We start from the raw sequence: 14,607 nt of genomic DNA, 5'->3' as shown, positions 1-14,607 counted from the left end.
CCGACAGGATAACAGAGCTGATGCACACTGAGGACGTTTGCTAACACTAACTCTGACCTAACCCACCGTGCAGGATGTAGGTTTCATTCAGCTTCTGCTCGTCTTTCTGTAACATAACTTCACAAAACGTGAATCTTGTTTCCGAGCTGCTCTTTATGGACCTGATGCTCTCTGTACAGATCAATATGATGAAGTCCTGTTGAGCTAATTAGCAGTTAGCTGTGGTTAGCACTTTGCCTCCCCCTGATGAGGCCCACACAGTCCTCCTCCTCCTGCTGAGCAGCCCTTGATTATTCCATTAACCCAGACGCTCCCTGTCAGCCAATTAGCTGATGCACAAGACGACGACGACTAAATGACACAAAGGCTCCAACAGCCGACCTTTACTGGTTTATTCAAGGAAAAGTCTGACGGTTAGATTTACCTGTAAAGTGACACACCTGCCCATTTGTCCAGTCAGATTTTTCTCTGCAAACAAAATAAGGAAAAAAGACTTGAAGAACATGATCCCACCACTTCAACCACCACCACAGTAATCCACAGGAAGCCTGTTGAGCTGGTTGAGGAGGATAAGTATCTGGGTACCATCTTCAACAACACGCTGAAGTTCTCCTCCGACACCGACGAGTTTCTCAGGAAACGTCAGCAGGAGCAATACTTCCTCAATTGGAGGCAGTAAGAACATCCTCCTGACTTTCTCTCACTCCTCCATCGAGAGCATCGTCACATTCTCCATAACCTGCTGGTTCCAAACGACCAGCCTCCAGAACAGAAACCGCTTGCAGAGCACCTTCACCGTCTGCTCTATGATTAGATTCTCTCGACTGTCCCGGAGCAGAAAACTCATAAATTAGCACGCCGGATTATTCAGGACCCCTCACCAGTCGTACCCTCAGGACGCCGGCTTCCCTGCCCGAGCTGCAGCACAAAGAAGAGAAGGGCAACCTTTGTTCCCAGGGCGCTCCAGCTCCTCATCTCCTAATTATTCATTTAAACTGATACACCTGTTGCTCTTAGATGCAGGATATTAAGATAATGTTGGACTATCACATTATTTTGAAGTTCTCTGCAGGAAAAGGAAGCACTGATGATCGTCAAGGACTGAAACTTTTTGTTTTGACCTTTTGTTTTGACCTCTCGTCTTTATTAAAGAGACTACTTTCACATGTATCTCAGCGTGACGCCAACTGTCATTTTTTCACATTTTCTTCCGGTACAGACTTTTTTGATGCCCCGAATTGTTTAACAGTAAAGTTCAGTAAAATGTTCTCTCAGTCAAAGATAACTCATGTATTTCAACATCCGACCTAGCAACAAGTGTTTTCTACAAAGGCAAAAAAACATAAAGGACCAACATGTGAGATGTGTAGTGAGTGAAATGATGAAGTGACCTTACTATATGATCAGACATTAAGGAAACATGCTCTGTTGAAGTGCTGGCTTCTCTGACAACAATGCAGCAGCCAGTATGTCCTCCTTCTAACTTTAGATTCTGCTCCTGAATGCTCTGGATTTGTTTGGACCAGAGAAGGTAGGCGGTTTTAAGGCACCCCCACACGGCCGTTTTGGACGCCCCTCGGTTTGTCAGATATGAGAGCAGTTATCAGGTCAAACCAACAGGTGTTGCAGCGATGGAAGCGGACAAGAGAAGTGGTTCAGATAGAAGTGATTGTACCCGACCTAAAAAGCCTCTGCATGTTTCTAATAAGCTCCACGAGCAGAAACGTGCTCAAACTAGGATCAATACTGGAGATGCTTTTGAAAAATGGAGAGAGGTTAGAACACAGAAAGGTTTACAGACCGATGCAGAGCTGGATAAACACTGAAGCTTCAGTGTCCACCACATGGTGACCTGTGTGAGCATCGACTCTAGAGGGGGGGGGGAGAGACAGCTCTCTACAGTGTTTAGAATGTAGACTGCAGTACCCATTTTAAACACTAGGTGTCAGAGTTACATATTGCTCCTTTAATCAAGCTCAAAAGCTTTTAGTGCACTCAGTTTAAGTTTACAGATTTTGCATGGAAACACAACAGAGAACTGAATAACATATTTCCTGTTGTATGAAGTGAATGACAGAAAAAGAAAGATATGAAGATTATGAATGGTGCTTCAGCTGCCTGCATGTCCATGAAAAAGTAATGTTTCCATCCAGCGCCACGCCTCAGTGTAGAAAGTATGCTACCGTGAATCATTTATAGAAGAAACTATTTATATCACTTTAGATTTGAACTCTGTGGCCTCACAATCAGCTGGAGTCAGAGTCAGGCGGAGGAGTCTGACCTGTTCCTGCCGCCTCCGACCAGTGGTTGCATATCGCTCGCCTGCTCGACGTTGTTTCTCGAGGACGTATGTAAAAAAAAAAAACGTTAACTGTCAGACTCTCGTGTGGCTCGGAGGGCATCGGATACTTCAGAGAACATTTGAAATACTCTAAAACATAAACGGTCTTCTGAGTTCGGCATCGCAATGGATGAAAGCCTGCACATCAACGACCCGCCACAATGACACATCATCGCCCGAGCAATCGTCAGTCGTTACAGAAGAACTGCTCGACATGGTCCCAACAACACGACTCGTCGTCTGTTTGTCCATAGACAAAAGATCCACCCTGTCTAAGTTAATACCCGATGCAGCACGACACAACAGGCGAGTTATGACAGTGAAGGTTCACTAAAAGTGTCTTAAAGCTCAGGGATCTTTAAAAGACAAGTGTCGAGGGATCCTTCTTCCAGAGAAACTGATAATAGACAAATTATTATCCCTCTCCCATCAGGGTGAGCATCCTCCCTCCCCCCCCCCCCCCCCAGCAGAGCGCCCCGTGTCAGAGAGGATCGATAAGAGTCCAATGAGCTGGAATGAGATGAAATGAGATGAAATGAGAGATATTGAGTTATCGGGGCTGGAACGGAGACTAGATAAAGAGGATGTGTGTACAGGAGGATGCAGCCTGAGGGACGAGGAGGATTATGGGACTTGAAAACGGGTCCAAGGACGGAGAGGATTTTCTGAACACCACATTCTTGCTGCGTTCGCCTCAATTTAAAGATGGCACCGCTCTGCGCGCTCTGCACCTTGTACACCAGTGTTTCCCCGACCATTCAAACCAACGCAATCCCCAATCCACTCCGAGAGGAAGGCACAAAATACTTAATTTATGAAATTGACTAAACGTGTTAGTTTCAGGAGCAGGGGCGAACACAGACTTCTTAGACTGGGGTCCTGATTTATGCAGGAGTGGCATGACGTTTGTTTGCACACACAACGGCTCTTCGTTTCTCAAAGGAGCTACAGGCTGGTCTTGAACCCGGGCTACCCACCCGGAGGACCACAGCCTTGGTACACGGGGAACACGCACCAACCAATACGCTACCGCCGCCCCCGAGAATATTACATTTGTTGTGTTAGAAAAGGTGTTTTCCACCTGCCAGTCCAACAGAAAGCAGGCCAACTCTGCGTCGCTCTTCATCCCAAGCCGCTCTTTAAGTGCCCAAAGCGGGTGAAAGCCAACCCGAGGTTCACCCTCTTTATGGAACGAGCTTTAACTGCTTGCCGTTTCACCTCAATGTGATTCCATTTTCTCTTCTTAGCCGCTACATCCACGTACGCCATGTTTGCCGGTATGAATGACGTCCAATCGTTGAATTGTATCCACTCCTAAACTTCCCTGAGCACTCTCATTGGCTGGAGGAAACACACCAGCTCGCCGCCCAGAAACGTCCCGAGTCAACCGGAAACAAAGCAGAACAGTGAAATCCAGTCAGAGGACAGAGTCTCTGCAGACACAGTCACCACCACACATGTACGGAGGCCCAGAAGGGACGACGGAGCAGCTTTGCTACTTAAAGAGAAGTCTGTGTTTTATTTTGTAGGAAGAAGATGCTGACTCTGTCTTTAAGGATCCCATTCTGAACTTCAGGACAGAGAAAATGGCCGCTGTGTGAATATGATCAAATACAACCTGAGTTTAAACCAGAGACTGAACCTGAGTCATCTCCATTTAAACGAGCCAAAAGTTTGGTTTCTCTTTCTGCTGTTTACTCCAACAGATCTGAGAGTTCATAGTTAACTGAAAAATAACAAACTGTACACATCGTCTGTTTGAACTACTTCCTGTGAGCCGTACACACACTGAAACACACACTGACCTTCAGCGTGTCGCTGCACCGTCAGCGTCCGACTCAAACCCTGATTCATCTTTTGGACTGATGAATTACTGTAACTGTACGTTAGCCTACATGTTGTAAAAGGCTGTTCTGTGCATTGATCAGAAAAATGATTTATTGCTACGGGACGCCAGCGCAGGTCGTTATCGACCATCAGACTCAGTGAAAATAAATCAGCAGAGGGGAAACGGGACACCCGGCAGAATCATGTGTTGTGACGCATGTTCACTCTGCATGTTTTTAGAGGATCAGATGCTGGACGTTTGTTCACGAGCATTGACTACAGTTCTAACAGGAATCAGGAGTTTCTCTGCTGCCGAAGGAGCTCAGACATTCAGCCACCGGCTCGAGTCATCAGCTCGCTCACTTTGTATCAGAAATAAAACAACAACAAGCATCATCATCCTGTGGCTTCAACATACACACAGGAACATAAAGTCCTGTCTCACTCTGCTCCTCTTAACATACAGGAAGTACAGAACCAGAATCATTTCTTCCTGCGCTGTTTGTAGCGTCATCGCTTTCTTGGTCTTTCAGTGCTTGATGGTAAGTGACCATCTGTTGTTTGTTACCTGCTGTGATGCATTGTGGGATACTCTGCATCCACGTTTTAGGGCTAAAATACATAAATAAAATTAGGGCTGTCAGCAATCACGAGTTAGCCACAATTAATCTCATGTTACTTTGTCCCTTCAGGCTCACCGTAGATAGTCGTCCTCAGTGTCTCCCTGTAGTCTCAGTGATGTTAAAGAAGGACACTGCTGCATCTTTGAATGTCTCATTTCACTTTAACAAACTCTCAGACAGCTCAGCTGACGAGTCAAAAGTAATATCCACCTGATGACATCACACACTGACCTTATGACATCACACATTGACCTTATGACATCACACATTGACCTTTGTTACCGTTCCTTTGACCTGTTTGACCTCAGTTTGGGATCCCTAACCACTTCCTGTTGCTCTGCTTAACTTCATGTCCTAACCTTCCATCTACAGGAAGGGCCTTACTTTTTTTCAAAATAAAAGCACACAGGAAGTAAAGTAACAATACAAAACAGTACAAGCAAATCAAAATAAAAGCCTGAAAACTCTTATTTAGAAAAGTGAAATAATAGATTTTCAAACTATTGAAATGTATTGATTAATCAGGATTTAAAAATGCATCGTTTGACGGCCCTAATCTAAAAACAACTTGCTCAGTGGGACACGCCCTCAGACTCGACTCTTAAAAGCTCAGAGTTCATCAACAGGAAGCAGTTTGAAGTAAATGTCCTCATGATCATGATTCATTTCTTTGTTAAAGCCATGAGGAGCGAGAAAAGAGTAACGTGACGAAGGCTGTGCACACACTCAAAGCTGCATCAGTCAATGCATATCTTATTATGTTGTATCAAACTGATGGATCAGGGGGAGGAACAGTGAAATACATGTCACTGTTCAAGTAGAGGTTTCTCAATGTTTGCAAAGTGATTTGAATAGTTTTATTACTTTTTTATTATTATTAATATTACATATTTGACCCATTTTTGTGAAAATATATATATTTTTAAAGGAGTTCAGGAAATGACTTGTGTTCTGCTTCTTGCGTTTCTTTCAATAAAGGAATAAATTAATGTTTCTGTGTTTGACCTGTTGTGTTCTCTTGTGTTGTTGTAATTCCTAAAAGGCCTTTAAGTAAGCAATGTTAAATACTGGAACCCAGGGACAGTGGGGGTCCCCAGTCTCCAGCACCTTATTATCGGGGGTCGCGGGCTGAACATTTTTGGGAACCTCTGGTCGAAGGCACGGCCCTGATTTTAATCCTACCAAACTGTATCAAGACAAACTTGTGGTGTCTGTAGATATTGTGTTGTTGGTCGATAAGTGGTCGATATCATTTAGCACCTTGTTGCTTACACCTTTCTCTCTAAACGGCATTAAAGTTAATGTCCATGTGAGGAGAGCCTATTGTCTCTGTTATGATCTGGGCCTGTCTATTGTTTTCAGTCCAGCAGGTGAACATGGAGCCTCAAGAGCAGAACATCAGAGCTCTCTATGTCAACAATATGAAGTGATGTGCATCTTTGTTTTAGTCTGACTGATGATCTCATGCTCAATCACATTAATACATGAGCTGTAAAGGCGGAAGTTGTGACATATTTCTAATAGTACTTTTGGGAGTGGGAATCATACCCCTGCTGAGCCCACCTCCTGCAGTTGCTCCAGCTCCTGTTTGAGCGCCTCCTGCTCGGCCTCCAGGTCCGCGTACTGCTGCTTCAGGCTCTGGTTCTCCTCCAGGACCACCAGCCCGCACTCCGCCGCACGGACCTTCTCCCGGTTCGCCTCCGCCAGCTCCCGTGTCAGACGCTCCACCTCGGCCCGGCACTGCTCCACCGTTTCCCCGCATCCTGCTCCACCGGCGGCCATCGCCCCTCTCGCCCTCCCTCCCCGCCTCCCCCTGCTGCCCTTTCCTCCCTGCGTCGGATGAGCAGAGAGCCCCGCCGGGGGGAGAAACAGCTGAGGTAGACAACAAACCCCCACCGCCCCCCCTCCGAGGAGTCACACCTCTGCTTCAAATCTCATAAAAAAAAGAACAAAAAAAAAAGAACAAAAAAACATCCGTGAAAATCCTCACAGCGCTTCTTCCTCATCGAAAGTCTTCCTCAGCCATGTAATGTTCTGAATGGTGCAGCTCCTCGTCCTCCTCTTCCCGCATCCTCTTCCCCTCCCTCCGCTCGCCTTTTCTGCTTATTCACCGGCCCCAGGACGCCATCTCTGCCCGCAGCCGTGAAGCAAGGCACACTCCCCGCTGCTGCCCGTCATCCTCCTGCTGCAGCTCCGTCGGTGTGGAGCCTCTGCTGCTCCAGCATCATCACACGGAGGATGGGCGGAGGAGGAGGAGGCGCCCTCTGGAGAGCAGACTGAGCACACTGCACAAGTCTTTCCTCACTTTTATCCGATCAAATAGACAGTATATTTAAAACAAAACAGCAGGAATTAGGTATACCGTGGGGGAAAGCTGGATTTGTGTTCAAACCTTTATTGAAATTGTACAAATGTGCAAAACAAGTACAACAATATGGCAACATTTAAGTTTATTTTCATGTCTTAAAAACCAATGGGGACAGTTGTGGTTATCAAATATGAGATCTCATGAAATAAATACAAGAGAGAGAAAAATAAACAAATAAAAAGGTAAATATCAAAACATTGTCATCTATTTTACCTCTCATCGGTTTTAAGGATTTTAAAGTAATTCAATAAAGCTGCAAACATGGGGGACGATTTTAAAGCTTTACTTGTAAAACTTTGCGAAACAGAATCACATTCATACAAAGTTAATGATTTTTGTCTTTCAGGATTATAACAAATAAAACATTGTCTCTGGAGATGATAGGTTACATGAGACCCAAAATATCTAAATTATATCACATGAGAAAAACATCCTTATTACAAAATAAGCACATGCAGGGGCGTGTCCAGACTTTTCCTTGACCTGGCTGACCCAAATGGGGCTCTGACCTTTGCAGGGGGGCCTGAAGTGTGATATGCACAACACACACAAATAAATATCAAATATCTACCATTTCTAACTTCACCAATCATAGTCACTTCATAACACAAGGTCATGGATACATTAGTTTAATTTTTAATGACAAAAAAAAGAAGATTTATGTTGAAGTCACAATGTAAAGTATGTGCATGCAAAGTCCTGCACAGTCTAACTTAAAAGAATACATTAGTTTTGGTCCCGACACATGGCCAGTTAGTTCACTGCAAGTAAGACAGAGTGCATAACTTCCCTATTTTATGAAATAGATGTGCATTTTTATTTAATTACATTTAAAGTACAAACAAAAGGAAATATGTTATGTATGATATGTAAAGAAAAATACTGTTGGTTTTAACATAAGTCCCGCCTCTGACAGGGCAAATAGCCAATCACAGTTCAGAATTTGTTAGGGTGGCCAATCAAATTTCTAGAGGCCACCCCTCTGAATACGCCCCTGAGCACATGTTATCATCGATATTAAAACGCAACTTTTGTAATTCTTTAGAAGGATAAAGGTCATCAGAATTTTGAAAAGTGAGTCTTTCGTCTTAGGGGGATGGATACATAGTTCTTATTAATCAAATGATTATCAAATGTTTGCTGTGTTTATCAAGGGATATTTTTTCTGTGTTTCTTTTGTTTAAGGGATAGTGGATTTTAGAAACATGTTTATAAAATTTGTGTTGTGTTTACTGGGAAATACATTTTTCAGCGAGACAAGATAGATAGATAGATAGATAGATAGATACTTTATTGATCCCGAGGGAAATTCAATTTCTGATAACAATAATTAAAAATAATTTCTGCATTTCTTTTCAAAGATTAAAATGCTTTGGTTTGAAAATGGTTACCATTATATGTTTAGTCAGGAACAGGTGGAAAAGTGGGATGGGCCCTAAAAACCCACCTTTTTAGCAGAGCCTTTTGAGAGTGTTTTTAGTATCCTTAGTTGCCTTCCTGTTCTTATTCCCATGATTTATTATTTTATTGAATACATTTATTTTTTATTTTATTTTCTCTGTAGCACTTTGATATTTTCTCTCTAAAAATGTAAAGGGCATTGCAAATAAAATGTATTATTATTATTTATTATTATGGAGAGTAACGGTAACTTTGAATACGTGACCGTCGTGACGTAGTTGTTCTCTTCTCCGACCCCGGAAGTATTAGCTTCTCGTTGGCTAGGCTAACGCCGGCTATATCATCTAAGCGGTGTTTCGCCGCTTCGCACGTTGCTAGCTAGTTGCAATGTTGTAGCTATTAGCACGCTAGCCATTCCTTCGCTGGGAGGGAGACCCGCCGTTGAGTTTAACCAACCTACGTAGTTGATAATCATTAATTTCAGAATCCGACCGTCTCTGTTACTGAAACAATTCACCTAAACACCTGCTAGCTCGCTGTCTTTCTCTCTGTTAGCCTGCTAGCGCTGTTAGCCTGCTAGCGCTCAGCGTCCGTTCACCGTTTTCCTCCCCTCAGTGAGATCCGTCTCGTGTCCGACCGGAGGACCATGGCGATGAGACAGACTCCGCTCACCTGTTCGGGTCACACCCGGCCCGTGGTGGACCTGGCCTTCAGTGGAATCACTCCCCACGGATACTTCCTCATCAGCGCCTGTAAAGGTGAGACCGGGGAGGTGTTCACGACACAATAAACCCAGACATGTCACATCACCTGGCTTTATATCTTTACATTCAACATGTCAGGATTCATTTGAATGTTTTAAAGGTGTAACTCTTCTGTATGAAACGGTAAAGGTGCCAACATGTTTATTTTTTGAGCTCAGTCACATCTGTGAGGGAGGAGGAGGTATGAATGGAGGTACAGACGCAATAATTAGTAGTGTTAGTAAAACTGTATTATTATGTAAGTTTATATCAATGGATCTCCACAAAAGACCCCTAAAATAACAAATGATGCCACAGACCTACATCTCAGGAGAATATATGAGAATAGAAGGAAGTTGAATGAAACTAGCGATGCATCTGTTCAACATCTGTTCAACATCGGTATCGTTCTGTTGAAGGACATCTGCACATCATTATAATGTAGCCGATGTTTATTTGTTGTGCCAATTCAATTCAATATAATAGAATAGAATTACTTTATTGATCCCAAACTGGGAAATTGTGGCGTTACAGCAGCAGGTTATCCAAACACACAATATGAGTAAAAAACACAATGTTAGCAAATCTAAACACAGTATAATATTAAGTACAAAGTGAATAAGTACTAAAAGATATCAAAAATAAGAATGTGAATATATACAACCAGGATTTAACTAAGCATTACTAGTCTTAAATAGGAAGATTAAATATGGAAGATTGAATGTAAATGTAATGCTCACACACCTAGTTCACCTGTCTGATTCAGAGAAGAGTAGTTTTTATCTGGCTGATGAAATCACCTGTTAAACACATTTTCAAACGTGAGAGAAAAGTGTTGCATTGTGTGAGTTTGAAGTCATGAAACACACATCAGGATCGGCCCTGATTTTCGGCTGACAAGCTTTACCCTCATCTTCTTTACTTCCGACCGCTTGTTGTAGCTGCTCAGTTTTTTCTTTCTTTTGTGCGTTTTATCCGAGCAAAACTTATTTCTTCGCTTTTGATGCTGTATGTAAATCTGATTGCACGGTAGTGGGGCTGTGATTGGACGACAGGTGTCACTTGATGGACATGATCAGAGCATGATGGGATACTTGATCCTGGATAATACGGGACAGTTGACAACCTGAGCTACTGGTCAAAATCAGCTGTCATCAAAGTGAGACACTCTGAGGCACCTGTTGTCTGCAGGATCCATTGATTTAATATCAGCTGTTATTCTTCCCCTCCAATGATGTAACCTTTGTTTTCTCTCTGTTTGTCTTTTTGTCAGATGGCAAGCCTATGTTGCGCCAGGGAGACACAGGGGACTGGATAGGAACGTTTCTGGGTCACAAAGGTGCTGTCTGGGGAGCCACTCTGAACACAGACGCCACCAAAGCAGCCACGGCCGCAGCTGACTTCACAGCGTGAGTCCTCCCCGACCCCTACAGGGTCCTGAACAAAGTCTATCCTGATTCCCATTCTAAAGAAATTTCAGGAGGACTACCCCTGAAATTCACCTGATCTGGTGGTTCACACATGCATCTCACAGAGGGAGACTATTCCTGTCAGACGGGAAGGGAGGGGGCAGGGTGTCTCATTCGACCTGGAAGTAGCAGACGGATCATCAAAGTCCTCTATACGACGCTTTAATGAGAATATGTGTCTTTCTATCAATGCTACGTGTAGTTGAACAGAATCTCAATCTGAACTAAAGAGTGGAGAAGAACATACTGGAGAACAGGAAACATAATGCAGCAGGTTCATTAGGAGATGGTAGAGGTGGTGTGCAGACAGTCTATGGTCGTGCAGCGATCACAGGGAATAAACGTCACCACCCCCTCCCACTCGCTCCAGGTGAATTCTCCTGATTATAACCTGCTGCGTTCTCACATCAGCTCACTTTGACTTTCTGCAGAATAAACACGAGGAGACTGGAGGAGACACTCTGAGTGAAGTCAGACTTTTCGAGTTCATACATACAGCTCCTCCGGCAATTATCAGGAGTTTTCTGCAGGTGTGAAAGCAGCTTTTTACACAAAACTCCTGAAAACTGCCCAAAACCTATCGTGGAGCTGCATGTGTGAACGCAAACTAACAATTTTTTTCTACCCTATAAAGTAAATACCCCCCAAAACACGGTCTATGAATATGACGTTATATTTTCAACCTGCATCTCCCAAACTGTTACTCATTGAGGGAGACCTCCTGTGCTTTTTCAGAAAGGTGTGGGACGCAGTGAGCGGAGACGAGATCCTCACACTGGCACACAAACACATCGTCAAGACGGTCACCTTTACTCAGGTCAGTGAGCTGTCGATGAACAAACCTAAACATCTCATATGTTCTCTCTAAATCCTTCATGTTTGTGTGTATGCTGTTCCCCTCATAGGACAGCAGCTGTCTGCTCACGGGAGGAAACGACAAGCTGCTGCGCATCTACGACCTCGCCAACCACGAAGCAGGTAAGTGACAGTGTCAGAGGGGAAACTATTTATTTACTATTCAATCACCTGGTCCTCCCACAGTCCAACACAGGTCCAAACTTCAGACTGCAGAGTTTTCTTGAGCTTTAAGTCATAATGTTGAAAAAACGTGGAGGCTGTGTTTTGTATTTTATCACTCAGGACTAAACTTCATGTCTTACGTGGACATCAACCAAAGATTTTTTATTTATTTGTCCTGTCTTAATCCAAGAGTATTTAACTTGCTGTGTGCTTTTATTTTGAAATAAAGTAAGGAGCTTCTGGTAGACTGTAGGTTAGGACATTTCTTCTTCTTTCTGTTTAATGTTTAATACCCGACAGGCTGTACCTTCTTAACATCACTAGCTCTGCCTGCTCATGTAATTGGCTGCTGTGTGTGTGCGTGTCTCATTAAGCACCTCAGGAGATCGCCGGTCACACCTCAGCCATTAAAAAAGCCTTATGGTGCAACAACGACAAGCAGATCCTCTCGGCTGCAGACGACAAAACCATACGGTCAGTGAAATAGTTTCAGTGCCTGGACATAAAGTGTCAAACTCTCATCCTGAATTTGACTGAGACTATAAGGTGTGTGTGTGTGTTTGTGTTTGCAGGCTGTGGGACAGAAGCTCCATGACGGAGGTGAAGACGCTGTCGTTCGACACGTCTGTCAGCAGCATGGAGTACGTGCCGGAAGGAGAGATTCTTGTCATCACGTACGGAAAGACCATCGCGTTCTACAACGCTCAGAGGTACTCATCCTGGAAACTAACTTCAGACCGACTTCATATTTGCCACATGAGACCGATGGTTATTGTTCTGCACACTTGAACGAGGATTGGAGGGCATCTTCTGATCCCCTCTTTCTTCTCCAAAGTCACATTAACAAAGTGTCTCATTAAATCTTTCTGTCACTGTTGCAGCCTGGACTTGATCAAAAAGGTGGATGCTCCAGCTCCCATTAACTCCGCCTCCCTCCACCCGGAGAAGGACTTCTTCGTTGCGGGCGGAGAAGACTTCAAGCTCTACAAATTTGACTACGGCACCAAAGAGGAGCTGGGTGAGGAGCTTTCTCTCAACACTTTGGATCGGCTAAATTACTTTTCACTGTTGTTTCGAGTGTGGACCTTTACACTAGTAACTAAAAGCTCTGCTCAGACCGCTGTTTCAAGCCACAATATTTACGCCCCTGTGACGTTACGCCTTCAATCTGAATGTTGTGGAAGCTTAATGGGGGCGAGGGGAACCCACCTCTCTACCATCTTCAGAGGTAGTAATAGAGGCGTTATAGAGGCGAGACGGTGTGTGTGGAAATGTGAACTCACAGACTGCGACGCCGATATTAAGGCTGTCGCAGAATCAATATTAACGTACAAAGACGTGATGACGGCTGAGCTTAGTTACGGAGCTTTTGTGAAGGTGGAGTTCTGATTGTTATGTTGCTTTCTCTTCTGTCTGCAGAGTCGTATAAAGGTCACTTTGGTCCTGTTCACTGTGTTCGCTTCAGTCCGGATGGAGAGCTGTACGCCAGCGGCTCTGAGGACGGCACGCTGCGACTCTGGCAGACGGCTGTAGGGAAAACATACGGCCTGTGGAAGTGTGTCCTTCCTGGTATGAACTCTTTAAGCACTTCTTCATGTAGAGCAGGAACAGGCTTTATGACACTGAACTCAATCAGTTGTATGGAAACGTGTTTATATTTCTTCTATTTCGTCCTCCTGACTTGTCTCGTGTTTCTCCTCAGAGGACCTGGTGGCAGAGAACTCTGAGCAGCTGTACACGTCGCCCCCTGAGATCAAGGCCTGAGGAGAAATCAGCGCTGTTAGCAAACGGGACGAGGAAAGGAAAGAAGGGGACAAGCGGAGCGGAGGGGTGTTCCAGGGTAAAATCAGGCCCCAGCAAGGAGCAGAGTCCAGAGCATCCATCAGGACCTGATGTGGATATTATGACTGCCCTGTCTGTCATAGACACACACACACACACACACACACACACACACACACACACACACACACACACACACACACACACACACACACACACACACACACACACACACACACACACACACACACACACACACACACACACATTTACTGCAGCCGTGAGCACAGGATGGGCTGCAGAGTGAAGCAGTAGAGCTGTGAGCATCTCCTCATCGCTGCCTGCTTTCTCTCTGATCAGTCCAGTTCTGTGCGTCTGCTTCAACTGACTTTCTCTCCCCCCTAAAGACCCCAAGTTACCCCCCCTCCTCCCCCCCTTACACACCCCACATGATGCTTAGATCGGTTTTGGTTTGAAAGTTAACGTATTGAATGAGCTGGACCAACGCTTGTGTTTTCAGTTCATAGAATACTGGAGGTCGCTGCACAGTTTGTGCTGACGTTTTGGCTCTTTTATTTGTTCTGAACAGTCGCTTTGAGTGTTCGCTGCTGTCGTTCTGGTTCAGTCTGAGAAGTTAATGTTGAAATAAAAAGAAAAATATGTTTTGTGACTATTTGGAAAGGGGAAAAAGGGTCACTTTATTTCACTTGGTTTCTGTCTACATTTATGTCCAGTAAAGAAATAAACAAAATGCATTGCTGTTTAATTTGTAAGTGATGCACAAAGAGCAACGCCGTGTTTTTAATTATGTTCAAAGTTTTTAATGTGCACACATCAACAAGTCTCACACACTCACTCAGAGTGTATCAAGGGGCCAAAAAACAACCATGAACAGGCAGTCTTGTTGTTGTCTCTCTTTATATACGTTATTTCTCGTACACAGCAGTTTGTCCCGACTTTTTTTAACTGGGGTTTCCCACCTGGGGGACACTGACATGCTGGCAAATATTTTATATTTTTTTTTACTCTTTCT

General features: G+C 44.2%; 2 protein-coding genes across 12 annotated transcripts in view; one reads left to right on the top strand and one right to left on the bottom strand.

The window, feature by feature from the left end:
* LOC132956473 (protein bicaudal D homolog 1-like) overlaps positions 1-7,014 on the bottom strand; it is a 36,918-nt gene extending 29,904 nt beyond the window's left edge. For 3 of the 11 annotated variants that reach the window (XM_061029954.1, XM_061029956.1, XM_061029960.1), the window contains exon 1: positions 6,340-7,011. In XM_061029954.1, coding sequence (XP_060885937.1) covers positions 6,340-6,573 — 234 coding nt within the window. In that variant the 5' untranslated portion in view covers positions 6,574-7,011. Of the gene's footprint in view, positions 1-6,339 lie in introns of all 11 variants that reach the window. The other 8 variants (XM_061029950.1, XM_061029951.1, XM_061029955.1 and 5 more) reach the window with 6 other exon arrangements.
* Positions 7,015-8,874: 1,860 nt separating this feature from the next.
* On the top strand, positions 8,875-14,365 carry strap (serine/threonine kinase receptor associated protein). Its single transcript, XM_061029976.1, has 9 exons — positions 8,875-9,318; positions 10,577-10,712; positions 11,508-11,589; positions 11,678-11,750; positions 12,167-12,266; positions 12,365-12,502; positions 12,674-12,810; positions 13,212-13,361; positions 13,495-14,365. Exons 1-9 carry the CDS (start codon positions 9,207-9,209, stop codon positions 13,554-13,556), a joined length of 990 nt encoding a protein of 329 aa, XP_060885959.1. The 5' UTR covers positions 8,875-9,206; the 3' UTR covers positions 13,557-14,365.
* The last annotated feature ends 242 nt before the right edge of the window (positions 14,366-14,607 follow it).

This window comes from Labrus mixtus, chromosome 22 (assembly GCF_963584025.1).
Source record: "Labrus mixtus chromosome 22, fLabMix1.1, whole genome shotgun sequence".
Classification (NCBI taxonomy): Eukaryota; Metazoa; Chordata; class Actinopteri; order Labriformes; family Labridae; genus Labrus; species Labrus mixtus.
The sequence above is the reverse complement of the archived record's forward strand: the minus strand, read 5'-3'. Positions and strand labels throughout refer to the sequence as shown.